The 28,000-nt window shown below is 40.5% G+C and overlaps 2 protein-coding genes across 7 annotated transcripts in view; one reads left to right on the top strand and one right to left on the bottom strand.

Moving 5' to 3' along the window:
• Positions 1 to 22: 22 nt before the first annotated feature.
• NUDT5 (nudix hydrolase 5) lies at positions 23 to 12,254 on the bottom strand. 6 transcript variants are annotated; one of them, XM_067317169.1, is made up of 11 exons: positions 12,135 to 12,254; positions 10,267 to 10,387; positions 9,455 to 9,621; positions 8,826 to 8,934; positions 5,453 to 5,520; positions 4,526 to 4,578; positions 3,681 to 3,788; positions 3,053 to 3,148; positions 1,939 to 2,040; positions 656 to 709; positions 23 to 369 (listed from the first exon to the last, which is right to left on the bottom strand). In XM_067317169.1, exons 4-11 carry the CDS (start codon positions 8,886 to 8,888, stop codon positions 260 to 262), a joined length of 654 nt encoding a protein of 217 aa, XP_067173270.1. In that variant the 5' UTR covers positions 8,889 to 8,934; positions 9,455 to 9,621; positions 10,267 to 10,387; positions 12,135 to 12,254; the 3' UTR covers positions 23 to 259. The 6 variants fall into 6 exon arrangements, with proteins under 6 accessions (XP_067173270.1, XP_067173285.1, XP_067173278.1 ...); XM_067317184.1 differs by lacking the exon at positions 12,135 to 12,254 and adding an exon at positions 9,715 to 9,843 and having other exon boundaries at positions 10,267 to 11,795; XM_067317177.1 differs by lacking the exon at positions 12,135 to 12,254 and adding an exon at positions 11,083 to 11,795.
• A 90-nt stretch (positions 12,255 to 12,344) lies between these two features.
• The window catches only part of CDC123 (cell division cycle 123), a 35,349-nt gene continuing 19,693 nt past the window's right edge, over positions 12,345 to 28,000 (top strand). Inside the window, exons 1-6 of the mRNA XM_067317162.1 lie at positions 12,345 to 12,510; positions 13,406 to 13,477; positions 15,604 to 15,661; positions 16,502 to 16,534; positions 19,937 to 20,032; positions 20,757 to 20,863. Coding sequence (XP_067173263.1) covers positions 12,437 to 12,510; positions 13,406 to 13,477; positions 15,604 to 15,661; positions 16,502 to 16,534; positions 19,937 to 20,032; positions 20,757 to 20,863 — 440 coding nt within the window. The 5' untranslated portion in view covers positions 12,345 to 12,436. The remainder of the gene's footprint in view (positions 12,511 to 13,405; positions 13,478 to 15,603; positions 15,662 to 16,501; positions 16,535 to 19,936; positions 20,033 to 20,756; positions 20,864 to 28,000) is intronic.

Here is a 28,000-nt window from a genome sequence, read left to right as displayed (position 1 = left end):
TGGAGTAGTGAGAAATGAGACATTTTGAAAATTAAACAGCATTTTAATTATGAATATTCTGTTAAGACTTGGTAGACTGAGCAGTCAGAAGAAATATTTTAAGTCAGTTATGTAATTCCAGATAAAAATATCAGTATTATTCCTACAAATACTTATTTTGACTCCGCAAGTAATGTAAAGGATCTCTATTACACCAAGAGTTATACTTCTAAGCCATCTGAGCTGGGCAGTTTTCAACCACACTTCTCACTGTGCAGCATTAGAACTTCATAAAAGGAACTTGGAGCGGTTTTTCTGTTGCACGTTTCAGGGCCAATGCATAAGTATAAACTCTGGCATCCACTGCAATATGCTCTTCTGCTACTAGTTCTGCCAAAAAAAAAAAGTATGAAACACTGTTAAAACTTTCCATAAATCTAATTAAATCCATTACTAAAATGAAGATACATAGCACTCTAGAAAGCAATTCTTTATGCTAAAACCTAATGCTATAACCGATTCTGTTGCCTGGCCAAATCTCTCTCAGGTTTTTGTTTAAGATTTAGTATTCTAGGGTGAGAGGATGTCATTGAATGCCGTTGATAGCTACGAGAAGAAAAGCGAAGGGTTTCTTAAAGCTTACGTTAGTGCATTTAATGTGTCAGAGAGCTCTTACCATCAATTCTTTGCAGTAGGTCGTTCTTTGGAAGTGAGATAACTTCCACAAATTCTAGGAGAGAAGAAAACAATTTTTTTTTTCTTCATACACCTTTAATGTAAGGGAAGTCTACCTCAGTCTCATTCCTTGCAACTTAGAGGAGGAAACACTGGAATCATGCTTATCATCATCCAAAATCTGTGAGCCTTCAGACATCGTAATTAGGCTGATTACATGGGGTCAGGGGGAGGGAAGATGACCAGCAGTCGCTTAAAAAGCAGGTTTGGCAGAAAGAAAAGGGGAAAGAGTCAGGAAAAGCACAATGCAGCTAATATGCATGGAGGATGAGAGCCTTTCTGAAAGGAGACTGTCTCCCTTCTAAAACTGGATAGCATCATACTGGTAAAATGGAATTTTGTTTTGTTTAACTGGTATGATAATGGATTTTAGATATATTTGACTGAAGGCCAAAACAGCACAGCATCCAAAGACAACAGATTTGTTCCTGATGTTCTTGATGAATTTGTTTTCCTACATCTCCCCAGTGAGTCCACTACCTGAATTAGTTGTCTCTGGAACTTGGTCTACAGCCGTTGTGGATTTAAGTAGTTTACATGTACTGAGATTCTGGTACTATAGGTGCTATACTTGGAGATACTTGATGTGATAATGCCCAACAGGAATTTTCATGTCTAGGCCAAAGCCAATGTAACGGGTGTTTGGTTAGGATCATGTCAGCACTGTACAGAACATTAACCAAGCCCAAATTAAAAACAGAGTTTAAACTGACACATTTTCTGAGTAAAACCTGCTATAGGAAGATCATGCTTGACCTTACTGTCACTGGGAGCACAGTTACATGAGTAACATACCTCCATCATCTGTAAATAAAAAAAATAAGTGAGTCAAGGCTTTTGAAGTACACTAGAGTTTACAACTAAAACCATAAAAGCATTTTGATACTTGACTGTGAGTGAAACCATAGTTACTTCCAGGGTCAAGCCACAGCTAAGAGGAAGATCTAAGTTCATAGGTGCTTATGGCCCTCACTGATGTTTGGCACCTACACTTCTGATTCTGAATATGCCAACACCTGACAGTTAGCATCTAGGCCCCAGTGAGTTTAGGAAAGAAACATGGTTCTGCTTATCTAAGACGGCAGGTATCATCTGGGGCATTAATTCTAGTCTCTAAATCAGTAAGGATGGAAGAGAAGGATGCGGTGGTAGAGTTAGTTCCATTTAATCAATCGATCAGTTAGTTTCTTCTCAGAATTTTCAAATAAATGGTACAAGGCTCACCAAGTTTTTGCTTAGGTCTTATATTCTTAGCATCATCTCCGTTAATGGTGACAGTCACAATGTGTGTTGTGCTGTTAGACAAACCTGGGTCCAAGCAGAGAGCTACAAACAAGCAAATGTACAGGTTAATTTTTCAAAAGCAGGAAATCAGACACCTTGACATTTTAACAAAAACTTCCACCCAGATACATCTGACAGAACATATGTGACATAAGTTCATGCTGGAGGAGTTTGTTTGCACATGTTCTTAAAACTGATGCTTCTATAACTCTCATCTCCTCTTTTACAGGTTCCTTTTAAGACTGGTGTTGTCAGCACTTAAGCATACTTTTCCTTCCATTTCCTACAGTGCTCTTCCTTTCTTCCCCCTACTTCAAAAATTAAATGCTAGCCTGTAAATTAAGCTGTAAATTAAAATCCCCCTATAGTATTGCTGCCTGAGGAAGTCTAAAGTCTAACTCTGCCATCACCTGTCTCCATCTCTCAGCTTGCAGCACACAGTTGTATCCTGTAACCAAGAGCCAAGTTTAACTGGTAACAGTGACATTTACTTGAAGTCATGTCTAAGTTGTCTTACTTTTCTTCCTTCTCACAAATTTTATTTAAGACCCTAGTTTTGCCTTCATTTTGTGTTACGGAGGAAGCACTAGATTAATAGCAATCATGTTCCAATTTACTCCAATTTTGTTCTCCTTTCTTCTTTCCTGTTAGACAACCCGAGTCCTGTTATCTTCTCACAGCTGAAATGAGGGCTGTCTCCTACTCTGAGACTGCAGCATGCAGCTGTTGCTTTCTCCCTGAGTGAGTTCACGGAAGTTGTTCAAATTGAGTCCAGCGACTTGGACCTTTACACTAAAATGCCAATCACAGCTTGATATATTCCGTTTGTGTAAAGGATCTTAACTAATAGCAAACTTTTCCCCTATAGACTTTACACTGTTACTTTAACCCTGTGTGTGCAACAAGGGTTCAGCAACTGACAAAGTCTCACTGATACAGCCATGGCATACTACTCTGTTAATCTGTGTGGTCAGATTTTTCCTTTACATTTAGTATCCATCAGACACAGAATTAGCTTTGACTGGGAAAGCAAAAGAAAAAAAAATGCAAAGACCTGGAGTACATTCAACAACTTCCCCTATGTACCCGGTTTCTTCCTCCAACTCTCGCAACGCAGCACTTTCCGCAGTCTCATTTTCCTCCATGAGGCCTTGTGAGATAAATATTATAGGAAAACATGTTAAAAGTCAGCACTTATCCATGCTATCCATCCTGAAATCTAACCCAGCTTTACAAATGAGATAAAACATCCTCATTGCCCTATTTTTACAGAGGGGGAAACTCAGACATTAGGAAGGATTCCATTTCCTGAATTCATCATTGCTGCTGCCCATATCTTCAATTGATTACCTACAGGATCATGCTGCCTTCCTAGAAGATGACATTAATATCCTCACGAGCGAAAGAAGCCAAATTCCTTGGCTCTTGCAGAGAGGAGTGAAGGGAAATGCAAGTATTCTCCCAGACTACTGTGCAAAACCTCTCCAATCTGCTAAAATGAACTGTGTTTATTTTGTATTCTTCATTAGCAAATATTCCTATTTCTGAACAAGACACTAAGCTGCAGAGACCACCGCTGATTTCTGATTGGAGCTACTTCATCAAGATTGATATTCCAAGCACACTTAAACAAACTGAACCATCAGCTTTATCTGTCTAATGTTAATGTCTCAGTTACTCACCTGCAGGAAATTCCAAGCAATAGCCGCTAATTGGAGGCCTGAACTGTTTCACTAGGACAATGCAGTCATAGTGGAGAGTTCTCTGCAGCACAGCTATCACTGCTACACCTACCAGCAAAGAGAAAAGACACAACCACGTAGTATTTAAGTATATCAGAAAGTGAGGGTTTATTGCTAGCTCTGGAAAGGAACCTGAGGACTGCAAAACTGAATGTTAAAATGACAAGCATTTAGATGCCTAATCCTGAACTAGGAATTTAAGCTGTTTATATGATGCACGGTGAGATATAAAAGCCTAAAATGGGACCTTCAAAAAAACTCGGCAAAGCAGAGGCACATGTACCAAGCAAGAATGAGCCTTAGCCCACCTGTAGCTAGGGAAGGGCTCTCCGGCCTGCAGAGGCTGTTTGGCAGTCGCTGCATGGAACCCTCTCCCACGCTCCCTTCGTGGCTAAACCTTGTCTGCCCAAAGAGAATCATACCCCTAGTCCCTAACAGCAGCCCCAGTCCATCAGTCTGTGAGCTGCTCTGCTGCAGGGCACCCACCATGTCTCTGAAATTGTTCCATTGCTCTGAAGTTAATACAACGATCTTGGGAAAACATGCCAGTAAGGTTCTGATTCTTCAGCTTTTAAGGCTGCTTTTTGCTAAAGCACGCTTGCTTGGTTTTAAAGCACATCATGCAAGCCCTGCTGAGATATATGTTCTGCATTCTCCTTCATTTTAAATAGGTAAGCTCCAAGTCTGCAGCACATTATGGCTGTTCTACACAACTCATGAACATCAGAAGAACTTTCACAAGAAAAAAATGCGAACAACAACAACAAAAATCACCAGCGCCTTACCATCAGCTGAAATGCCCTTTTTCTTGCTAACACGCTTTACAGTTTCCCAAGTTCTGTTAAGCAAGGAGAAAAGGCAAAATTGATACATTAAAAGCAACAATTATATTTTGTTTGTAAAAGTCTGCTTCTACCCTTCTACCCTTGTTACATTCATTTAAAAGTAAAATACTACACCATACAGTGAGGTCCCATAAGAGAGCAGCTGCCCTTAGGCAACCCCTGTCCTATATCAGCACTTCAAAATGTCTGTAATGTAATTTTGTTTTACCTACTTAAGGGAGGGAGAGAGAGAACAGGTAACTACTGATTGTTTAAGATCACTAAAAATAAGGGAAAGACCAAAACGATCATCACAGAGCCAGCAAGTCTTACAAAAGTGATCCTGGAAAAGTGCAAAATAAAGCAAGTTATATATTGCACATGTCAGATTTTGTCAGACAGTTTTATTTTGAAAGGTAACAAAACCACATGCATTCTATTTTATAATAAAGCATATAAAAGAATTGGACAGGCCTAATAACACACAAGAGGACAGTAACTTGTCAGTAGTATGCAAGGTCCTGCACTGTCAACAGGGAAAAAGGAGCCCTTAATGAAGAACCAGAGAATTCAAAGAAAAGATTTTGTGATCATCATAGTCTATTTGCGTAGCTGGAGCTTATTTCAACAACATCCTTGGACTGGAAGTGTAAGGGAAACCAAGGGCCAATGTGCCCAGAAGGATTAAGGTGCCAAATTCGACCCCACATGCTAACACATCTGCTAGAGTAAGACTTTTTCTCTGAACAGCATGAACTATAAAGGAATTGCACAACAGATGAATCTTGTGTTGAGTAATGGGTTTGTAGTGCTCATATTCTCTAGCCTGTGGCTGTTTCATAAAATTAGGCACATTACAGGAATCTGAAATGTCAGAGAGGCAATTACCTGGTTTTACCAAAGGCATCAACGTAAGTTGTTTCTTCAAGCTTCAACCATTTTTTTTCAACAATTATCTAAAAAAAAGAACTGTTTGTTAAATAAACTACAAGATTAATCCCAAAGAGATGGGGGGAGAGTGAGGAGGAGAAACAACACAACTTTTTTTTATTCTTTTGAAGACATAAAATCTCAGCATCAGAATATCTGCAGAAACCTGTAATAACACTCCTGTAGTCATTAGGAAAGAGCATTTACTCCAAGTTCTTGAATAGGAATGGAAAATAATCCCAATAACTTTAACATGACTTTTATAACCAAGTTATGCATTCGGTAGGGTTTTATGTACAGAAGTCCTAGCCCTCGTCTTTTCAGAATGAGTTTGCAAAGGTCAAGTTTCAGCTGAAAAAGGAAAGGGGGCACTGGTTGTGCAGGCTTCAGCTATGCTGGTGATTATGAGCATCCACTTATCAGACAGCACAGCCTAATAGCTAAGCATGTAATACTGAAAACTAAATTATTTTGAAACTTTCTTTGCAATGATCTCAGACTGCGGCCTTGAGTCAATGCTGTCATCTGTAACTGGGAGCAGTGACACACGCTCGTCCTTCTGAGAACTGAGCCCTGCCCTTCGGAGAGCTACTGACCGAGTGCTTGGCATTAACATTGTTAGAAAAATGTCTTTTCTGAGTCAAATGAGTTTATTTGCCCTGCAGGGTTTCCCCAGCTTTTGTGCAAATCCTTACAAAGGGCGGAAACTAGATATTAGCCTGCAGCTTATTTCATTTAGTGTAACTTGTATTTTAAGCTATATGAGTAAAGCAGACTTTGCTACGGATGCAGGCAAACATGAGGCTTGCCTCTGGAATCATGTATCAAGTTGACAATAGGTCTGGCCAGAGAAATCATAATTAATTAATATGATGACAAAATGGCTTGCTATTGCCTAATGACAAACACACGCTGCTAACAGCAACGGAGGATGCAAAAGCAAGGAAAAGAGGATCTGAAAAAATCAGGAATTGTAGCGAAGAATGAAGGTCCAGAGGCTGAGGTATATGCCATGTGCTTGGCATATTACAATTCCCTAGTGCAAGCCAAGGAGCAAATGGGACCAGTGTAGCCACACAGGTCGTGAACTTACACTGAGAGATTCACCAACTAAAAAAAAAAAAAGATGGAAAAAAAAGAATGAAAAATATTTTTCTTTCATGGAAAGATATTTTATAATATTTCCACATAACAGGAATTGAAAAGGAGAGCAATGTGCTCTCAGAATGGCTTTCTAATGGATTTGTGGTCACAAAAACAGCTGGAAAGGAGAAGATGAATTTTACTATGTTTGTTATAGGTAAGTAAATCTGTTTGGAAGGATTCAAGTGTATTTGAAATAGCTTTGCATTCACTCCTAAGTCATAACGAAACTAGAATACATGAAGACCCAAAAGAGAAAGATGAAAATTATGTTCCATCTGTTGTCCAAGGAGAGGAACCTATTTACCTCAGTTAAGCAAACAAACAACACAGCCAAATGCAGCCTTTTGAATTAATGATTTTTGTTAAACATTGCAGCAAACACAAAGGACTAGATTATCGATCGTGGCCCGATATTGTTGCAGCATCCAACAGAACTAGCAGATCATTACCCCTGTTGCCAACAGACTGTTTGCTAAGCACAGAGGGGAAATGGCAGAAATCAGAACCACGTCACTCTGTCCTCTGGAATCCTAGAGGGAAAAGAAATCTCCAAGTCGGTAAGAAATCAGATCTACCCAAACTCAAAAAAAAAAAAAAAAAAAGAGAGGAAATGGGGGTTTTATGTGTATAAAACAAAAGGTCAAACAAAGTGTCTTGTTTTCATCAGATATTCCTAAGTACAGCTTTTGGCCTCTACTGTCATGATGAGAATGGGGCACGTCATGGGGCAATAATTAATGTACTACAGACCATGTAGCATAAATATTTATAACAGAAGTGTTCCAGAATCCCCTAAGCCAGGTGAAACCCTTGCTACAGGTGAGAGAACTGAAAGCTGCCAGGTTTCCCTAGAAGAAAAAGCAAACTTTGTTGTTACTCACCTCATTGGGTGCACAATCAAATCCCCTGGAAGAAGGCACAGAAGCCTAACTTCTGCTTTGCAAAATCTCCTAATTAGGGCCTAAGGACACTTTCCAGAGTGTGTTCCACTAGCCATACCCAATTTTAGAATGACTTGTTTTTATAGCTTTACCTACTACTATAGTGGGGAAAAAAAAAAAAAAAAAAAAAAAACTACTTTTGCTCACAGTATCCTGACTGTGGGTTCCCAGAAGCAGGTAGAAGTAAATAAGATCAGCAACAGCTTTCACAAAAAAAGGTACTCCAGCATCGGGCCATGTGGTTACTGAAGCAGTACAGACACACTTCCAAAGTGGGATGGTAAATACTCTCCTCAACCACAAAATGACTGAAAAAGCTACATTGCTTAAAAGATATGAGATCGAATTACAACCTTTTAATGACACTGAAAAGTGCAGTATCTTAAAGCAGAGAAACTAAGAGGCATTATGAGAAAAAAAGAGGATGAAATTAAAATGTAACCTGCAAAAACATGTCTGTCCAAGGTCTTACAAGAAAATAATATGAGAAGTTTACAAAATGAAACCCTTTATGTTTGAGAAATATTCATATTAAAAGTCATGCAGGAGAAGAAGTCATAAACAGAACCCAACACTGTGAATCTCTTCTTCCCTGAAAAAGTTCTGGTAACTTGAAATCTAAAGAAATTATAAGACTTATCATCCAAGGAAGGCAGGCTGAATAAAAGAAATAAGATTGGTGTTAGAACAGTGTAAAACTGTTGCCAAATCTGCATTTAACACCAGTGTGTAACTGAACTTTTAACTGTTTAGCAGTTTCAATTAGGGTGAAATAAGCACCTAACATACCTCAGAATACCTTCCCTAGGACCTAATGTTTTCTGATCCAGTGAAGATAATATATAAGCGCAATGTTTTTGAAAAACCTTTACTACCTGCTTAGTGATGTCTTTAGAACAGCAATTTTCTAATTTCAAACCCTTTCAGAAAGCATAAAAAAGGTCCAATCACAAATATTAAGGCAACTGTTTGCAATTCCTCTTAAAAGAATGGAAATTGTAGGCTCAGTTTCAAGACCCACCCAGTTCCGTAGTCTGATTATTTTACAGAGAGAATTACCAATCCTTCACCTGCCCGTCACTGTTTTTAACTGTATGATCATCAGGAAGAAGTGTTCTGTTCAAATACATTTACAAACATACAGCATCTACAACATTTTCTTACTCTGCATTCACAAACATTATGGACAGTCTTAAATAATTGTTATTTAACAATAAAAAGTGTCAAAACCAAGCATGTTATACCTCTTCTTTGAGGATGGATTCTCTAGCAGTTTTTGGAGCTTCCATGGATGTCTCAGCTGCCATTTTCAGGGATGTCAGGCTTTCCCCCTCCTGTACAAAGTCCAGACTGCTATGAAACAAAGTCAATATTTGCTTTCAAAGTAAAGTTAAAAGGTTAATTTTGCATTCTAAATTAACAAATCAGGTTAGAAAGAAACTTAGGGACAGGTGACGGCAAGTGCAATTCACATTCAGAGGCAAATAATTCTAAGCGGAAGTTTGGGGCAAATCCCTGACTTAGGTAATTGGTAATACTCCTATCAGCTACGGAGTAGCTACGCTAGCTGAAGATACCCTCCTTAACTGTTCAAAGGGCAGGTGTGGTCAGATGCACACCGGGACAAAGTTGTTCCCTTTTAGTCAAAATGTTTCATTCTGATCTCAGTGAAGCCCTCTGTCAACTGAGCATTACTGGCACAGGACTAAGCATAGCACGGGGGAAGGGAAAAAAACCTGAGCCGGAAGGACTTCCTGAGTAAAAGCTGTCCCCTGTTGAGAAGGGACCAGAATCTCTGTCACCGTGCGCACATCACAAACATGGATGTGAGTGACCCCATCCTTCCCCCAAGAGACAAGGTCAAAAAAGGCACCTGTATGTTGCAAGTCGAGGTGGCACGCAGGCTTAGCGTGATCAAAGCATGTCAGTCTCTCGCGCTAGAAGTGATGTGGCTAACACTGTGCAAACAACAGCTGGACGCATGCCCCAAGCGAGGCTCCAGTCTGGGGCTCAATGCCTCGGCGTGAGTCCTAAGGATCCCTGTGAAGATAAGATTGTCCACTCACTCTCTTACCTCATCCTAGCCGAAACATGCATTGGGCAGAAGAACAATGTGATGCCTTGGGCGTTCACCACCAATCCATGAAACGTCACCCGTGAGCTCAGCAACAAGTCCCCTGTCTCACTGCAGAGCTACCGGGCACGTTCAGCACAGAGGTTGTTACTCGAGGGAAGTCATCTTTCAGTTGTAATACTGAAGTGCTGAAAATCAGCGAGAATTATAAGGAGAAAGACAGTGTAAAGAAGCAAACCAGTTTAAACACCAAGAGAGACGAGATGATCTTAGAGATTTTTGTCATTCTTAGAGTTGATTTAAGGTTATAAACATTTCATAGAGTCAACAGAAATCTTCTCATTGACTTCAGCTAGAGTTTAATAAAGCTCTGTGGGTCTCCGGCAATGCACAGTATCGGAATAGCAAGTGATTTTAGCACTTTTGTCTTTTGACCTCATCTTTATCCTTCTCTCATAACATCCACCGCATATTTTTGAAACATTAAGAGCATGCAGCTATATCAGTTTTCTTACATATAAGATTTACATTTAACTCCACAAAATAGTTTAAAGGAATAAAAAGGACAAAATACTTTTGGTTAAAATAGTAACAGCAGGAATAAAACTAACATATAAATCCAGTTCTTCAGGATGTAACAGGGCAGGCTCTTTCTTAAACCAAAAGACAGCCTTGTTGGATGAAGCACTTCATAGTGATCGAACTTCAAGTTGTCCTTATGTAACATCAAATCTGAAAAAGAACCCTGACTTATTAAATCCAATCCTGTTATTTCAGAATTACGTTATGGAATCCTTTCCTAAAGCAATGAAGCTCCACCTTAAAACTAAGTAGGTTTACTACCTACCTACCTTACTACTAGTCTCTGGAAGATACAAGCAAGTGATGTTTTGGAACAGCTTTTCCTATTTCTAGCCTGTGTTAGTTCACTATTACCTTTTGCCCATTTGTTCTTGAGCTAGCAATGTCTCAAATTCTCTTCACTTGGGATTTAAGAGATTTAAGAGCTTTATTAATGCTTTGTAGAACAGTATTAATACTTTCTTATATCAATTACAAATACTTCCTAGGACTTCATCTCATGACAGAAGTTCTTTTCAACGCAGCTTGTTCTCATCTGTGGGAGACAGAGTCCAGAACAGTTTGCCACGAAAATAAAAAAAAAAAAGTGAAGACAGCTTCAGTGTTTTGAATTACCACCCAAACTTAAAACAGGTGAAAATGAGAGGAAGATCCCTCTATTTCAGCTTCTGTACTTTTGATCTTCTCCACTAGTGGGTGCAATAACTCTACGAGTGACATTTTAAAAAGTTCTCCAAAAAAAGTTATTTTCCCATATTCAGTTGACTGTATAAAAGCGAGAATTTGTGTTATTAGAAAGCTGAAGTATCATTTGGGTAACTGAAGACTGCAATTCCGGTACTCACATTGGTCATACTGTCAGTTTGGATTTCATAAACAAAGTTAGCTGCAACTGAACATTAAATCAAAAGCTGCAATGAAAAAAATCTACGTTAGGTTTCAGAATAGACACTGTGCTGCAGTCCTCAGACGGGCAGCTTCTTTTATCCCATAAAACTAGCACTGCATCATCTGAGTGAAAATCATAAAAAGCTAGCAGGGCAGCCTGGGAACTCGATTACTTGATCCACGGCTGGATGAACTCTATGAAGGTAACTTTTTAATAGCTATCAGTGCAATTCTGACAATATGCCAAAATATCCATGTTTATCAACCTTCTTAGCATGAATCAATAGCACTTTTTAATGGAAACTCAGCCACGGTGTCCTAAGACAAGCTCAAGACAGAACAAAATAAAAAAGCATTAATATCTGAGGGTCTCTTTCAAAGAACGCGCAAAAGGGACCCTGTCAACTCCCTTATGCACAATTTAACCCACAGCATTTTAACGTATGTGCACTCAAGATAAACGTAACTGAAAACCTCCAAGTCACTTTAATCCGCTAACGTGTTACCATCAGTCCACGCACTTACATTTCACCTTGCATTTCATGAACCTAGCAACAAAACCAATTAATTAGCAGAAGCTAGTGGGAGAGAGGGAGAGGGGGAAAAGTGTGTGTGTGTGTGGGGGGGGGGATCGTTTTTGTCCTTATGTTTAGCAGCACGCGTGGCCCACTCGGCGCTGCGTATATGGGAACTACGAATATATGAAAACATGGAAAAAGACCCGGTTCTTGCCCTATAGACGAAGAGACTCCCCCCCCCCCCCCCCGAGGATGCGGGCGTTAACGGCAGCCTCCCGGCGCTTCGCGGGGGCAGCCAGCCCGGGCCCTGCCGCGGCGACCGGCGGCTCCGGCGGGAGGGGAAGGGGCGCGGGAGCGAGGCGGGAAGCAGCGGCAGCGGCTGCGGGGGGGGGGGGGGGCGGCAGCGCTTTCAGGGCGGCAGGTTTTTAACGCCGCCCCGCGGAGACCCCCAACCCCCCCCCCCCCGCGCCGGGGCACAGGCGCACACGTACGAGGCCGGGCCCAGGCGGCGGGGCGGCGGGGAGCGAGCGCGGCCGGGCCAGGCCGGCACCGAGCGGCGGCTGAAGCGAGGCGAGGCGGCGGCGGGCGGGTGCGGGTCGGGTGCGGGTGCGCCGCCGCTGCCGGTCCGGGTGCGGGTCGGGTCGGGTGCGGGTGCGCCGCCGCTGCCGGTCCGGGTGCGCCGCGGGCTGCGGGGGAGGTTCCGGGCGGAGCGGGCGCTTCCGGGAGCGGCGGGGCGAAGCGGGCCGCACCGCGCCGGGCCGGGCCGATCCGGGCCGATCCGGGCCGGGGGAGGATGAAGAAGGAGCAGGTGCTGCGCTGCCAGTTCTCCGTGTGGTACCCGCTCTTCCGGGCCGTCACCATCCGCAGGTGAGGGCGCCGGGGCCGGGGGCGCGGTGTGGGGCTGCGTTGGGCCCGGCCCGGCCCGGTCGGCGGCGGGAGGGGAGAGCGTGTGGGGCCGGGCCGGAGGTGAGGGAGACTGTGGGGCCGGGCCGGGCTGGGCGGGAGGTGGGGGGAGGCCGTGGGGCCGGGCCGGGGAGGGGAGTGTGTGGGGCTGGGCTGGGGTGGATGTGGGGGAAGCTTGTGGGGCTGGGTTGGAGGTGCGTGGGGGGGCTGTGGGGAAAACTGCATGGGGCTGGGCTGGGCCGGGCCGGGCGGGAGGTGGGGGGAGGCCGTGGGGCTGGGTTGGAGGTGGGGGAGTGTGGGGGAGGCCGTGGGGCTGGGCCAGGCGGGAGGTGTGGGGGGGCTGTGGAGGGGGGAGCCTGTGGGGCTGGGCTGGGCTGGAGGTGGGGGAGGCCGTGGGGCTGGGTTGGAGGTGGGGGAGTGTGGGGGGCCGCGGGGGCAGCCCGTAGAGCTGGGCCGCGCTGGAGCCTGGGCAGTGCGTGGGGCTGGCCTGGAGGTGGGGGAGAGTTCGGGATCTGAAAAGCCAAGCCTTAGTTAAGCCAAGCCTTAGTTTCGAACAGCGTGAAGTGTCCTGTCCCCCGCCTCAGCCACAGACACACTTCGAATTTCTTAGGGTTTTGAAGAGAGGGGAAGGCGTTTTTATGCATTTCATTTAAAATTTCTCTATCTTTCTTTTTCCCCTGCTTCCCTGGGTGGGAGGAAAAGGGGAGTTGCTTTTTGGGAAGGGATGAGAGGGGGGAAAGAGTTTTCCATGGTGTGAGAGAATAGAACATACCGTTATTGAAATATGTTCTACTAACAAATATTATTTTTATCTAACTTGAACGAATTTATCATTAAAGTTATTTTCTTCTTTGTCCAGTGTTATACTTCCCTTGCCAGAGAATGTGAAAGAATATTTGCTGGACGATGGAACGCTTGTGGTTTCTGGAAGGTAAAGAGTGTTCCTACCCTCCACCCCTTCGATTATTAATACTATTTTGTATTCACAATACTATTTTGTATTTGCATTTAGCAATTTCACTAATGAGTTTTGTAAATTTGACCAGCGTGGCTGCAGTAAACCCAATACTGTGTGAACAAGGGAATGGGCTATTAGTAAACACATGAAGGTGAGTATTAGCGAATGTGAATGTTGCTAGTAGTAAGAACTGACTTGCCAGCGCCTGATGCAGATGCTAAAATCCATGTAATACACTCAATTCTAGACCAGCTGGGGCCAGCTCTCTCAAGTTTTCTCTGCCTTTCCATGCAGAGCCTGCCTACTTTTCAGGTTTCAGTGCACAGCCTGCTGATTTGGGTCTGGTCGCTTTGGTGCAGTTAGCTCCGGTTGTACGGCTTGGCCTGTGCCACACGGCTCATGTGCCTGCAGCCTTAGTCGGCAATGATGTGTCATTACTGGAGTTCGATTATCAGTAAGATAAACTAAATTAAATATAAAATCTTACTGATTATTGAGCTTGTGTAATCATTTGAATACATATAAGCTGTGCACATGACTAGGCCCAAATGACCTACGTATACACCTGTGCCAAGATTTTTGGATGTAGAAGGATGGGGTAGATAGATATGAGAAACAGTAGTCGAGAACTGTTTGTTCTTACTGTTTCAAGTTTTCAAAGAACTTTGTTTTCTGCTTAGAATCTCACTGTGTGGCTTCCTTGTAAAAATGATTATTGCATCCATCGTGTTAATGATCAGACTTGGAAGTCAATCCGCGCTGTATCATTTCTTAACTGGTGGTTTGCCTCTCCCACAGAACAACCAGTTGGGATGTGTAGATAAGGGAATCAATTTATATAAAATCGAAGCTGTTTGAACACCTTATAAAGATGAAGGCTTTTCCCAATTTAAAATTTTTTTATAAGAAGTGTCCAGAAAATTAGAATCATTTTCTGAACAGTTTTGAATAAGAAGTAATATTGTCACTTGTTTCTACTTAATTATGTAATCTGTTTAGCAACAGCCTCGTAACTTGTAATTAGACTTCAGAAAAGCTGAAACTGATGGTTTGAGTGTGCAGCTATGGCACAGGAACAACTTCTGCTGTCTTCAGTGGAATGATGGACAGCTGTATGATAGATTTAAATTATATATTTTTTAAGCTGTTTCCCACTTAAAATTCCTTTTTAAAAACAGTTTTTCTGTGAGCTGAGCTTTCTTAGGTAGAAGTTGATGTGATCTTCCCACAGTCAAGGCCAACATCAGTGTTAAACCTCAGTGAGCCAATATCTGACCTCTAGATCTCAAAAACTGATTTGATAATTTAATCCCTGTGGAAGTGCATTAAGGAACTGCAGAGACTTAGCTTGTTGTAAACTGGCTTTTTACTAACACCACTGCAGAGCTGTTATTTGAACTTATCCTGCTTGCTATACTGACTTGTCTTTTTCAGTAACTTGCTCTTCTATTTTTAAGATTTTTATGCTCGGTGGTACTGGCTAGAGAACTCCAAAAAATCACCTTCATGGGAATATTTACAGTCAAGTGCCTCCTCCCAGACGTGCTGCTGTTTACAACAGCTGATCTCATATGTGCAGAAAAAGGAATTTTTCATGAAGAAGTTAGTGACCCTGAAACCAACTTCTGTAGGCTGTGAGAACCTTCCCAAACTGTAGGATCTTTTTTCAAACTTTACAAGTTTGTGCTTGGAAAAGGAGTGGGGAAGGCAAGCATAATACAAGGTGAACTTGTAAAGAATGCTGCTTAATTCATGCTATTGTGAGAGTACAATAAGCATTAGGAGAGGATGATTAATAGAACGTTGAAGAAGCTTGAATTATGGTGTTTTCAGAACAGAAAGTGATCTGCTAATTGGCAGGAAGCAAAGCGTTTTGAATAGGGCCCAAGTCTAATGCCAGGGTGTTCTGTCTTCAATTTTTCTTTACTGACTTGCTCTGATTTCTCTGCCAGGTGTTGTGAGGCTTAATCTACTTATGAGAGCATTTGAGATCGATAGCTGCTATGTACTGTGGAATCACAATATATGTGGTCAAGTCAAGCTCCAGTACTCAAAGTCATTCTCCTCTTCCCTTTCCCTCCCCTTCATTTTTGTTTTAGAGAAGATCCACCAGCTCATTCTCAAGAGGGGAGTGATGATGAAGCAGAGGAAATACAGGTCAGTGAAAAATGTAACTTAATGTGAAGTCTATTGAGAAATACATCGATATTTAACCACTTCGGCATAGTTCGTAGGGAGGATAGTACTTCACAAAAATAATAATGGCATGGTATTTGCCTTGAAAAACTTACAAACACTGTTATATATACAGTGATGTCAGAGAAGGCTTTAAATGTTTTTATGCTCTTTCACGCAAAACTTTTTTGAAAGCCTTTGTTACTGTAATGGTTATAACGAGCTGGGAGTGTTTAAGGATGTTGGAACTGAAATTAACGCTGTTTCAGGCCCCCAAAAATTAGAAGAAGTGGATTTTGAGGAGTTATTTCAAGGAGCAGGGAAAGTCTCTGGGGCCATAATAGATCAGAGAAGTAACCTGGAAGAAAAACCCTGAGAAATATTGTGAGCACAAGATGACGGAAGGTACAAAAAGAAAGTGAAAAAGGAATACAGATGAAAGTACTGAATCCTGAGTCCAAGGTTGGAAGTGCTGGAGATGGAGACAAGCTTTAGATGGGCAAGAATGCACCGAGTTCTGAAATGTTTGTGTTTCTGATATCAATCACAATCAAAATACATAGGTGCTGAACCCAAGCATTGATGGTATTTTGCAGTTTCCAGAGGATGTCCTCTGTCCTTTTTCATGTAGAGAATACACACAATTTTTCCTTTCTTAATTTACAGCTGTAGTAATTGCAGGATGGTGATTTTATGTTACAGAAGCTCCAGGCCAGTGATTTGGTCTTCATGTTGTGGGAAGCCATATAGATTCTGATGTTCTTATAAATTGTAAAGGATGTCTCAAACCAGTGACCTTTGATTTGTTTTTATTTTTAACAGTGGTCAGATGATGAGAATACTACAACGCTTAAGGTAAGGTGCTCTGAAAGCTGAATATGTGGGTTTGTCAGCAGTGTTCATTCTGCAGCCTTGGTATAAGCTCACTGCTAGAGTTAGAGATATCCATTGTTGTAATTAACATTTTCCAGATCATCTAGATGGATGTCATCGTAGATACCAGTAACTTTAAAAATGTTTGAATGGCTTAATTTTATTTAACTGAAAATAAAATGCTTCTTTTCTTCATCCCCAAGAATCACATACTTGTTAGACTATAGGAAATGAACTGGAGTGTGGCACTAAATGTAGCTGTCTTTCATTCTCACCACTTTGAACGTCTCCCAGTTACTTAATCAGACTGGATACAGAAGAAACAAACTCCTGCAGCTCAATTTTCGTAGCTCTTCTATTACACCTTTGCCATTATTTCCTCCTAAGTTCCTTTCTATCATCTTTTTTCCTTTTCTTGTCTTCTTGTTTTCCTTGTATTGTGCCTGGCTTAGAATCAGGATCGTGATGGATATGAACCAGGCTTCCTTGATCTATTTTTACATCTTTTTTTGAAACTTGCTATTACCCTGTCATTGTCAGAATTCATATTTTTGTACCACTCGTCTGCCATTGATACTAATATTTCAGTCATATTAGCTCCCAAATGTTCAACATAGCATTGAATAATTCACATTGGATTAGGTGCAATATAAACGCGATCTCCTGCTTTGAGTTGCATGTATGCTAACGCAGCATTTATAACATCTATTTTAATACTAATACATGCTAACTCTACACATGGTAACAGCTTCAGTTCAGATGCCTAAGCTTTGATAGAATAGATGTCTGAGACTGACAAAAATAATATGCATACCACAGTCCTTATTCTGAATAACTTAAAGTCACATGTTGTTACATTGCTGAAGAAATAGCACTAGATTTTTGAATCAGGTTTCATGATCATGTACAACACAGTAGGAGAAAAACATAATTAAGAAGGATGATATTCAATGGAAGGGTATAGGCCCAGTGATTTCATTTCAGCTAGGTAAGGATGCGTCCAGTATGTGGATTGCAATTTTGCAATTAATGTACATGGCTTTTTGATTGGAGCTATGATTGCCAGATTCTTTCTTAAAAATTGGGCAGTAGTCAGCAGATTTTTGACAAAGGTTAAGCATTTAAACATTGCTAGCTTAGTCTGCAGAAGGTAAGAGCCAGTCTGCATCCTGGGACAGTGGTTTGGATGGTTCCTTTTAGGATTTGCTATTAAACTGGTTTCATTGCATAACTTCTTGGTGGCTTATTCCACTGAGCTTAGTGGAGGTCTTTGTCGTGCATCAAAACTGGAACTTTGAAAATGGTTAATTATGGGAGTGGTATGTGCCTGTGGCTGTTTCCTAAGAAAACATATCTACGTTTGGTCAAATAAGAGACTCTAGAAATGGAACTGCACAATGTGCTCTGTATCTTTTTGTGAGTTTGGTAAATGATTGCTCTGAAGACTCCATCCATGGCAAATATGCTTTCTCTACCTGAAAGCTAGGGGCTGCTTTGAGGCCAGGGAGTGAATGGGAATAGTCTTCTGCGCTTTTAAGCGTTCCTCTGTTACCACTTTGGCAGTGATGGAGCAAATGAAGAAGCAGCCTATCTAGAAAGTGGAAGAGTGGGGAGCTGCACCTGGAGTAAGGGCAAAATGTAAGAGTGGATCAACTAGCTACGTGGCTGAACAGGGAGACCCTAGGGAACCTAACATGTGATGAGCAGTGGGAGAGCCTGGAGACTCTGCTGTTCTGCATTCAACCTCAGTGTAGGCCGCTCGTATTTTATTAACAGTAAATCCTGGGTTATAATTCTCTGGTAGTTTCTTCGCTCAAGGAGCAGTAAGGTGGGCTGTGATTCTGATGATTCTGATTTGATAACGCACCCAAGTCATCAGGTAGAACTTGTTTTCCTTGCCCCTCCTATATTCCCCTCCCATATGCCCCTCCAATTCTAAAGAGGAATTTAGAGTATAGGATTATAGAAAATTACTTTTTTTTTAAAGTACATTAATTTTGATGGTTGCAAGGTCAAGCATTCAGAATTTAGGAAATGTTAGAATTCAACTGGTTTATGCTGCCTTGGAGCTATCCTCCTGGGTATATTTCTTCACTTGTATTAATCAAATAACATGATAGTAACATTTCTCCAGGGAGGTTTTGTACATACTAATGTTACATATATAACATGACTTCTGACTTCTGTCGAAACAAGAGAAGATTGGATCGGAATGCAGTGCTGGATGAGTTTTGCTTTTTGCAGGAATAATTTCTAGAATTGACTGAAGCTCTAAAAATAAAACCAAGTAAGAGTAATACTTGTTCAGTTTTTCAGGTAGAGTTTCCCATGGAGACCAGGTAATGCACTAAGGAATGATTCAGAATGTATAAAGTTCCATCTAGGTCATTGCACTAAAATATATTTTTTGTTTGTTTAAATGTGTCTGTGCTGTGGGGGAGAGCAGCAAGGGGGAGATGCTGTAGAGTATAAGATTGTTCTATCACTTGTGTGACTGCAAGCAGTTAGCTTTAGCCTAGATGTTATCTTTGAGTTGCATTTATTAAAAATAGTCAGAAATAGTATTCTCACATGCTGTTTGCTGTGAATCCTAGTACATGATATATCTTTGACATGTGTCTGAAATGCTTCCATAAAAGTCAGCAATCTAGTTTTTACATTGTGCCGCGTTCTGTGAGTGGAGTTTATAGCATCCTGAGGAGTTTTTTCCCTGTTTTATGCCTACAGTATTTGTTTCAGTGTATGTTGTATTATGCATTATGTATTATGTTGTATTCTTTACAAGTCAGTCTTCCAGTATATCCTGTCTCTTTCCAGTGTGTCCTCCCTTATCTAATTCCTCAATGCAATTGGAATATTACAAAACAGTACTGATCTTTCTACCTTTTAGTGCTTTGACAGGATGCTACAATGTGTGCATTGCACATTTTTTCAAGGAGATGCCTAATTCTAAACAAACCTTCTGTGTTTTTTTTTTTAATCTTCTTGGATGTTATTTACATAAAATAATCTACGATCAGGTGTAAAGCTACAGATGTGTATTTAAGGACTGGCTATTTGACTCGCGGGTTTGCCAGCTGTTGCAGTTTTCATGGTGGAAGTTAAAGTTTCACGTTTACTCTAAAGTTCATGGACTTTTGCTAGTAATGTGAGTGATAACTAGAAACATACTTTTAAGAATGAAGCCTGACATTCTTTAAAGCAGAGAAACTTGAAAATGATTTATTCTACAAATGCATTATTTTTGTGGGGGACTTGGCTCATGGTTTTTGGATGAGGTTATTCCTTCTAAAGTATGTATTCTTACTAGTATTTGTAAGATGACTGCACTTGATTATTAAATGTGCTGAAATTGATATTTTGTTGTTGTTGTTGTTTGTTCAGGCTCCAGAATTTCCTGAGTTTGCAGCTAAAGTCCAAGAAGCAATAAGTTCCTTAGGAGGCAGTGTTTTTCCTAAACTTAACTGGAGTGCTCCAAGGGTAAGAATGCTGACTCTTAAAACTTGTAACAGATATTATCACAAGGACTTTTTTGTTTTATCTTAATGCATTGGAAAGTAGAAGAGACTGGTGGCTCTGATAAAGGAAGGAGTGATAGATGAGATGTCAGCGAAGTGTGATACAGCAAATTGTTCTGGAGTATTAGAGCTAGATGGTGTGCTGTTTGGTGAGGCTGATCCTAGACAGCACTGTCCCTCACATAAAAATCCCTGTATCCTTCTCATAGACAACAGCAAGTGTGAGACTCCCCTCGTTTGCGATATTCATTGAAAATGTTGTCTGAGATTAAAAAAAAAAAAAAAAAAGCATTTAAAGCAATAACCTTCCTTCAAATTATTTTTAGTTACTGCAACTATTCCTTAAGGATGAGGCATATCCAAATGTTTCTGTGTCATGTTCTCAAGGGAAATTTCTGTCCAGGCATTCCAGGAAAGTGCCTGGAAGCAGTAAGGAGAAAGCTCAGTTTTTAAATGGATTTGCTCTGCTTTCGTAAGAGTATTAACTACGAAAATCAGTAGCTATTCCAAGTCTCTTGTAACAGCTGATGAAGCTTTCCTCCAGATCCCCCCCCCCAAAAGTGTTTTCTGCTTGTATTTCAAATGATGCGCAATATTTATTGTGGATAGATCTGTAGCTTGTGTTCCTTCTTACTAGTAAAGGTACATTTTGGATAATCTGCCTTTTTTTTTTTTTTTCCATTTAGGATGCCTACTGGATAGCAATGAATAGCTCTCTGAAATGTAAAACTCTCAGTGACATCTTCCTGCTCTTTAAAAGTTCAGACTTTATTACTCGTGACCTCACTCAGCCGTAAGTAGATTTCTAGCAGACACAATCTTATTTTTAATCAGTCAAAAAAGCCCAAGCCTCTGAGGATAACATTTCAGTTTCTTTTGAAAGCTGTTATTATTTACTGAAAAGTAACTATAAACATCTGATATGAAATTTCATATACATGTTTCAAAGTTGTGTATTGAATAAATTTCAGGTACAGTATGAAAGAGTTTGTTCTTTGAATTTTTTTTTTCCCCACATCCTTCCTTCCTCTTTTTCTCTCTCCACCATGCAACAATAAATTCCAGGTTCAGTTTAGTGCAGAGAATTGTGAGGCAAATTATCTTCAGTGCCACTTACTGTAAATGAGCCTTTTCTTGTAAACCAGAATTGTTTATCAAACTCAACTAGTGGAGGAACAGGCTTCGTTTTATTTTTATACTTAATTCTCTGCTTTTCATTCATTTGCATAATAAAAGTAAAAACAGGAAGACATTATTGTATTGAAGTAGTGGTAGCTGAGCACATATGAAGTGACACTATGGATTAAGGCTATTTTTACTGAGTTGTTTTCCAGAGCAAATCATATTTTAATGTTTTGGTGCTTTTTTTTTTTCCCTTTCCACCTCTTTTGGCGTTTACTTGTTGCTAGTTATCTTGTTGTTGGCAGTTTTTCTGATAATGCAGTATGACTTTACCATGTCCCTTTCAAACTTTAAAGCTGTTGAAGTTTGTGTGGTTGCTTGAAAGGAGCCTGAGACTTCTGTTAATGCATTTCTGGAGCTCCTTCTGAATCCCAGTGCTTGTAGTTCTTGAACAAACACACCCCCAGGAACTGTGACTACAAATAATGATCACAGACAAAATTTGAATACAGTGTGATTGGGGTGTATTTTATCTGCTAACATAAAGAGAATATTTGATTGTGTAGGAACAGTTTCCTCCTGTAATATCCACATCTGATTCACATGACTCACTTCGAAATATTGCCTTTTCTGGAAGAAAGGAAAATTATTGGAATTTAATGTTCTTTTATTCTATGTTCTATTATTTTTGTCAGAAAAAACCAAAATTCCTAAGACAAAGGACAGAGATAATCTGCTGCTCAGTATCTGAGAGATTGTTTTCTAGTAATTGTTCAATGCTTATTTATATTATTGCAATATCTAGGAGACTCAGTCAAGTGCAAGGGCCTTTTTCTCGGTGCTTTATAGAGGGATAACAAGCATAATAGTCCTGTCTTAAGTAGCTTATGACTGAGTAAGATTTGTCCTGTCTAAAACAGGAAGCAAGTTGTATTATTGCTGTGCAACTGCCTTCCTTTTTATTCATGCAACCTTGAAACACCTTTTTTCCATTTGCTGGAGCATTAAAGAATTAACAGGTAGCAACATCCTCACCCTAATCTCTACGTTCTTTATGGAGTGCAAGCAATTTTGTCAGTCCAATACGCGCACCAGGTGTTCCATTACGTCCAACCTACAGTACTGGGAGGTGGAACAGAAGAGACTGAGAAAGAGGTTAAAATGAGAGGACAGTTTAGAAAAGTTTGAAAAGTTTGTCGGACTAGGGAAATGAGCACTGCGAATGTATTTTTATGGGACCATAGAGAATGAAGGGGATGGGAGAGATGAGAAATCTGTAGTCTGCATTTCAGAGATGAGTGAATGATTCTCTGGAGACTTTGATGGTTTGCTAAGGAGCTTTCTTTGATGGTTCCTGGTGCTAATGGGAGGCCAGGTCACTTGGCAGTGGTCCTCTGGGTGGTGCTAAAGTCTGAAAGGGTTGAACACTAAAATCTAACCTGGGCTCTTGTAACTGCTTTCAGAAATGATTCTTCTGGGTCTCAGAAGATTTGTATGCTTCACACTGAGCCCCTTGTGGATATTAAATGATAAGGTTTTTGTATCCTACTATCCTCTTGTATAAAGAGGATCAGCAAAAAGTACCCTGAGCTCCTTGGAGAATTCCCGTTGGGTTAATCACATTCTAAGGAGTTTGGGACACAGTCATGGGTTTACCAAGCACCATTTGATTTAAGAGATGTGGCAATTGTATGCTTCTCTGTGCTCTCGGCTTATGCCATTTGCCGAGCAGAATGAGTTGGCCAGGCCGCCTTCACTGAAATTGAAATTGGTGTGTTTTCTCTCGTGGTTTTTATCTCATATCAGGCAGAGTTAGCACCTCAGCTGTTCTCCTTGCCCTCTGCATGCAACGCTGACTTCTTAGTGGTAGAGACAACGAATGTCTTCCAGCTCCTGCGTTGTGAATTTCACAGCGTGGGTGTTAACCCGACCCATCAGTAATTTCAGCTTAAGTTCACACCAGACTAAGAGCGGTAGTGGCTGAGCAGCCTGAAGCAGACATGCTCTTTTCTTTCTGCTAGCAGTTACTTCTCCCACAGCAGACAATACCTGAAATCACGCTAGCTAAACTCGTTCGCACTCATTTTCCAGAGTGCTAAGACAGCATACACAGTCAGCTACTGCAGCTTGGCTAGTGCTGGTAATTAAGTCAACTCTGTGACTTGATTGTGGGATCATCACCTAAACTAAAGGCTAAGGTGCCATTTCTTTAAGAAAAAAAACCAAACCTGTTATGTTTATTTCCCTGTCTAAAAAATCTAATGTTGTGTTGGTATAAAATCAGATTATCTTTTTTGCTGGAACGGGCTGTATTTTGATAGAGTGAAGTTAATATGGCAATACAGCCTTGCACTTCCACCAGTTTGAGTGGAAATTGTACTTAAGGTGAGGTGAATATTTCTCCACATGTCTATAAAACTTTTTGGTCTCTGAATATTATGTTTTATGATTATTTTATATTTGTATAAAACATGTCCAATTGTCCAGTCAGTGCATGGTATTTCTAAATTGCTAAGCTATTCATACAAAATGTCCCTATCCAAATGGTGAAGTGGTTACTGCTGAATCACAAAGGCGGTCTTCATTAATTACGCTATTGATTAGCTGCCAGCTCCCTAGTCCTTAGCAAGCAGAAATTAAAAATGCAGCTGGCATAAGAAAGTAAAGTGCTGAACAAATGAAAATTGGGTACATAATATATCCAAATCACTTGGAAGGGCTAGTCGGAGGGAGGAGAAGGGATAAAATATACTATCTTTCTACTTTTTTTGTTGATATTGTGTGGTATACAAGTGTCTTGCTCTGCATGCACAACAGCCAAAATGTTGTATACTCTGCTTTTTTTTTTTTTTTTTATGTTCAACTGTCTTAACTTAAAAAAAGAATCCACTTCTTGGGTCATAATGTAGAAAAGACTTTGCATGGCAATTTGAAGATCTGTTTCTGAATGCAGCTTTGCCAGTGACCTGCTGCGGGACTTAAGGCAAACTGCTTTCTATGCCCGTTTCTTCCTCTCTTATTTCCTGTTTGCTTCTCTGATGCTGGCCTATACGTTGTTTAGGTCAGGGAACTGCCCTCGCTGTAGTTAACAACTGTCTCGAGTTCAGAGAAAATTCCAGCTGTGCAATACTTTGATACAAACCATTTAAAAGATGCAGCCTCAGTCAAAGCTTATCTAGTCATGTACCTTACGTTTGCATTATTTAACTGTTTGGATTCTCACATGGTGTTGCCACTTTCTGTGTTCAGAATAATGACTTAACTTTCCTCTTAGAACAGGAATAAATTAACGAAGGCTTCTGAACAGTGTGCTCATTAATGTAAGCAATGTTGTTTCTGCTTCAAGTAAGCTTTGCCTTGTATTTGACTGAGTTCACAGAAAACTTTTCAGTTTTTAATGCAGGCTTTCAAAACCTTAGTGTTGTGGATACATGATAAAAAAAAATCCATTTCTAACAGGGGTTTCTGTTAAGTGATTAAATCTCCTCTTTTGAACGAAAATTACTTTAAAGGCCTATTCAGTGTATTACTTTAGTACACAGGTTTCTTCCTTATTTTTAGAATGTTTGGGCTAGAAAACCCACCTTGAGACTGGTATGAATAGTGGCAATAATTCTAATGATGTGATAATGCCCTTTCAATTATAAGATAAGCTTGTTATCTCACATTGGTTAGTGAAACCTGGGAATTTTGCAGAAATTTGTTCCTGTTCTGCAGCACGATACTGAATGTTTCAAATCTGCAGATGCTACTATTGGGATGTTGAACCCTACAGCATTCTTATTTTTCCGGTTGTTTAATAATTACAATGGTAGGGAAAAAATGTCTTGTAAGATCAGCCTTGTTCATATAATGCAAAAGATGTTCTCTTTTGGGGTTGCCCTTGACTTAGCATAGAGGGGGCAGTTTGAGTCAGGTACCAGAATAACTGTTGTCTGACATGCAAATATTAAGTGTTGCAAATTGACTTTCAATATTTTAATTGACCAGTTGTTTCCATGGACCTGTTACTTCTCAAAGTTCATTCTTGAAAACTCTTTGAGAGGCTGGTGAGGCAGGTGGAGTAGAGAGTCTAACAGTAGTCACTCAACCCTGCTTAAGCCCAGGAGACTATTTTGCAGGAATGAAGGCAGCCTGCGTGATAACTTTAGTAGGTAAGAAATGACTTTCAGGTTAACAAAGCATGCGAAACAGCTCCCAGTGGGCAAGGGAGAAGTTTCCAAATGTATTATTAATATGCAGGACACAAAAAAGCTTGAGGGGAGACGCACCTTTTCTATTTAGGTGTTTATGAGAGGACTTGGTTAAAATTTAAGTGCCTACTTCAGCAAACAATTCAGAAAGTCTGCTCTCAAGTGAAGTTTAGCCCATTAGACTCCTAAGAACATTGCTTAATTTTAAAATCTAGCAAATGTTTCAGTACTTTTTTTTTTTTTTTAAGTTAGCACTCTGATTACATTTTTGAAACCAGCCTTCTGCATATTGGATCACAAAGTTCTCTGGTTGCCCAGAAGTAGATGACCATGAAATCTCTAAAACAATCAATATGAGCAGCTAACTGCCTGGCTCTCTTCAGTGATAATAAATGGGTGGATTTATGGTGGGTAATCCTTGGAGGAACCCCGTCCAGGAGGTGCGGGTTGGGTGTGCCCAAAGTGCATGGACACCACTGAATGCAGCAGACACCAGTGCAGCCAAGTGCCTTAGCCCAGGACTGTAGTGCTACCAGATATTGATGGTGCTCATGTCTTGCCCCAAGTCTCCTAGCTAGAACGCTTGCTAAGATGTGAACGACGGAGATGTCCTACACACAGGATTGTTTAATCCATTTTACATTAGATAGTAATTTAAGTTAAATTACCACCTCCTTTCTTCCTCCTCTCCACTCCCCCAGCCAGCCCCAAATGATCTGAGCAAAGGCCAACTACAGACGGTTTTTCTTTTACTTCTTATTTTCAGCGTCTGTTTTGTTTTCCTTCTAATTTTTAGCTTCCTCTCAGAGAACAAAAAGTAGTTGAGGCTCAAAACTTAACCCGTTTCTGCCTGCGATTAAAGTTGCTTCAGTTAACTGGAAAATATTCTTTCTTTTTTAATGGGATATTTTAAGGTTTTTTTAAGATGTGGAGGAATACCAGCTTGTGTTCTGCTGACAGAACATAGGAGGCAGTGTTGGCTCATAAAAATGTGACTTGGGATTCAGGATATCGTGTTGAAAGAACTGTAGCTGTTAGTTTAGACACTGCTTTAACCTGTTTCAAGGCAAAGCATTGCACATGAGAGAATGTGGAAAATGAGGCTTTAGGCAATGTCTTTTTGTTGAGATTTTACTCAGCTCCCCTTTTTACCTAGGAATTTACAGAATGTGTAGTACAAGATCCTCCCTTGAAAGCTGTATGAATCTCCTACTGGCTTATGGTCCTTAGTTGAATACTTCATCCAGTAAAGTTCAATATTTGAGAAATAAAGATACAGTTCAAAGGCTGTTAGAAATTTTTTCTTGATTTTTATTAAGGTTTTAAATTAGACTGTGAGATAGTAGCAGGGGAACTTGTCAGGTACAAAATAACTCTTACAATTCTCATTCTGCAGCTAATAACAAACTATTAAAAATGTAATCTCAATAATTTGCGAATCAGTTTATGGCTCTCTTAGCAGGTAGGTACTGGAGGTCTTATAAACATTCTTAAATCATTTTTCTCAGAGTACTGAAAGCTGAAGTGCATAACTGCTTCATGTAGTATCCTGTTGTGTCACGTGTAAGCATTTAAAGCTTAACGTACATCTGGTAGGTACAAAGAGACCTTGATCCTTCTTGTTGACGTGTAAGTATAAATCTGTAAACAAGCTGTTGACCACAGCCCAAGGCTTATAAGCTATAGAGTTGAATTCCTTCATTCTTACTAGTATTTGTAATGATGATTTTCAAAAGCTTCAGAAAAGAGAGTCCAGATACCTTTTCATTTTGCATTCCTGAAGTGTCTCTGAATGCTCTTTCAAGTAGCTCCAGACCTGAATAGGATGCAGGTTAAAGAAACCCTGCTTTTGCCTCTGACTTTTAAAGAGCCTCATGTAATGTAGGAATTGAGCTGTGTCCAATCAATTAATGCCGTAATAAATTTCGTATAAAATACATGGTTACAACTACATCAGGTTGCCCCTCATTTACACAAAAAGCTGGGGGGTGTGAGTAAGGTTGTGTTGACAAAAACCCGTGATAGTATTCAGATGAAAAATGAGGAAAGAGAGGACAATGACTAGAGTTTTTGTCTTTCATTACATTTTTCCATTTTTTTTTTACCTCACTTATACTCCGTCCTGTGTCATTGAGGCTCAAGGAAAAAGGTGTTTGTGTCTTGCAGTATTTTCTTCCATATTTACCATTTGATTTGCTTGTCTTGGTAGCAATATCTAAGCAGTCAGTGTGGCTTGGGATGGCACACAAGTATTTCATTTTATGACTTGCAGGGAAAGATGCACTATCTTCCTCCACATAGACTCCTCTGAAATATATGAGGGATGGGTAAGGGCTATTTAATTCTGATTGATAATAAGGATGTCTTGTGATAACTGGAAATTATTGTAAGAGTACGTCTTACTGGAATGGACCAGACTGCGGATACCTCAGTCACAAGCGTGGAAGTCCATGAAAGGTAATACAGGTCCGAATATGCAGGGATTGTAGAACCCCACATGCTGGACTTAAGCTGCCTTTTACATATAGTTTATGGTTGTTTTTTTTTCTGCAGGGGGGGAGAGAGGGGTATTTTCTTGAGCATAGTAAACATATGATAGTAATGCAATACTCGGA

The sequence above is a fragment of the Apteryx mantelli genome, chromosome 1 (genome assembly GCF_036417845.1).
Source record: "Apteryx mantelli isolate bAptMan1 chromosome 1, bAptMan1.hap1, whole genome shotgun sequence".
Lineage (NCBI taxonomy): Eukaryota > Metazoa > Chordata > Aves > Apterygiformes > Apterygidae > Apteryx > Apteryx mantelli.
The sequence above is the reverse complement of the archived record's forward strand: the minus strand, read 5'-3'. Positions and strand labels throughout refer to the sequence as shown.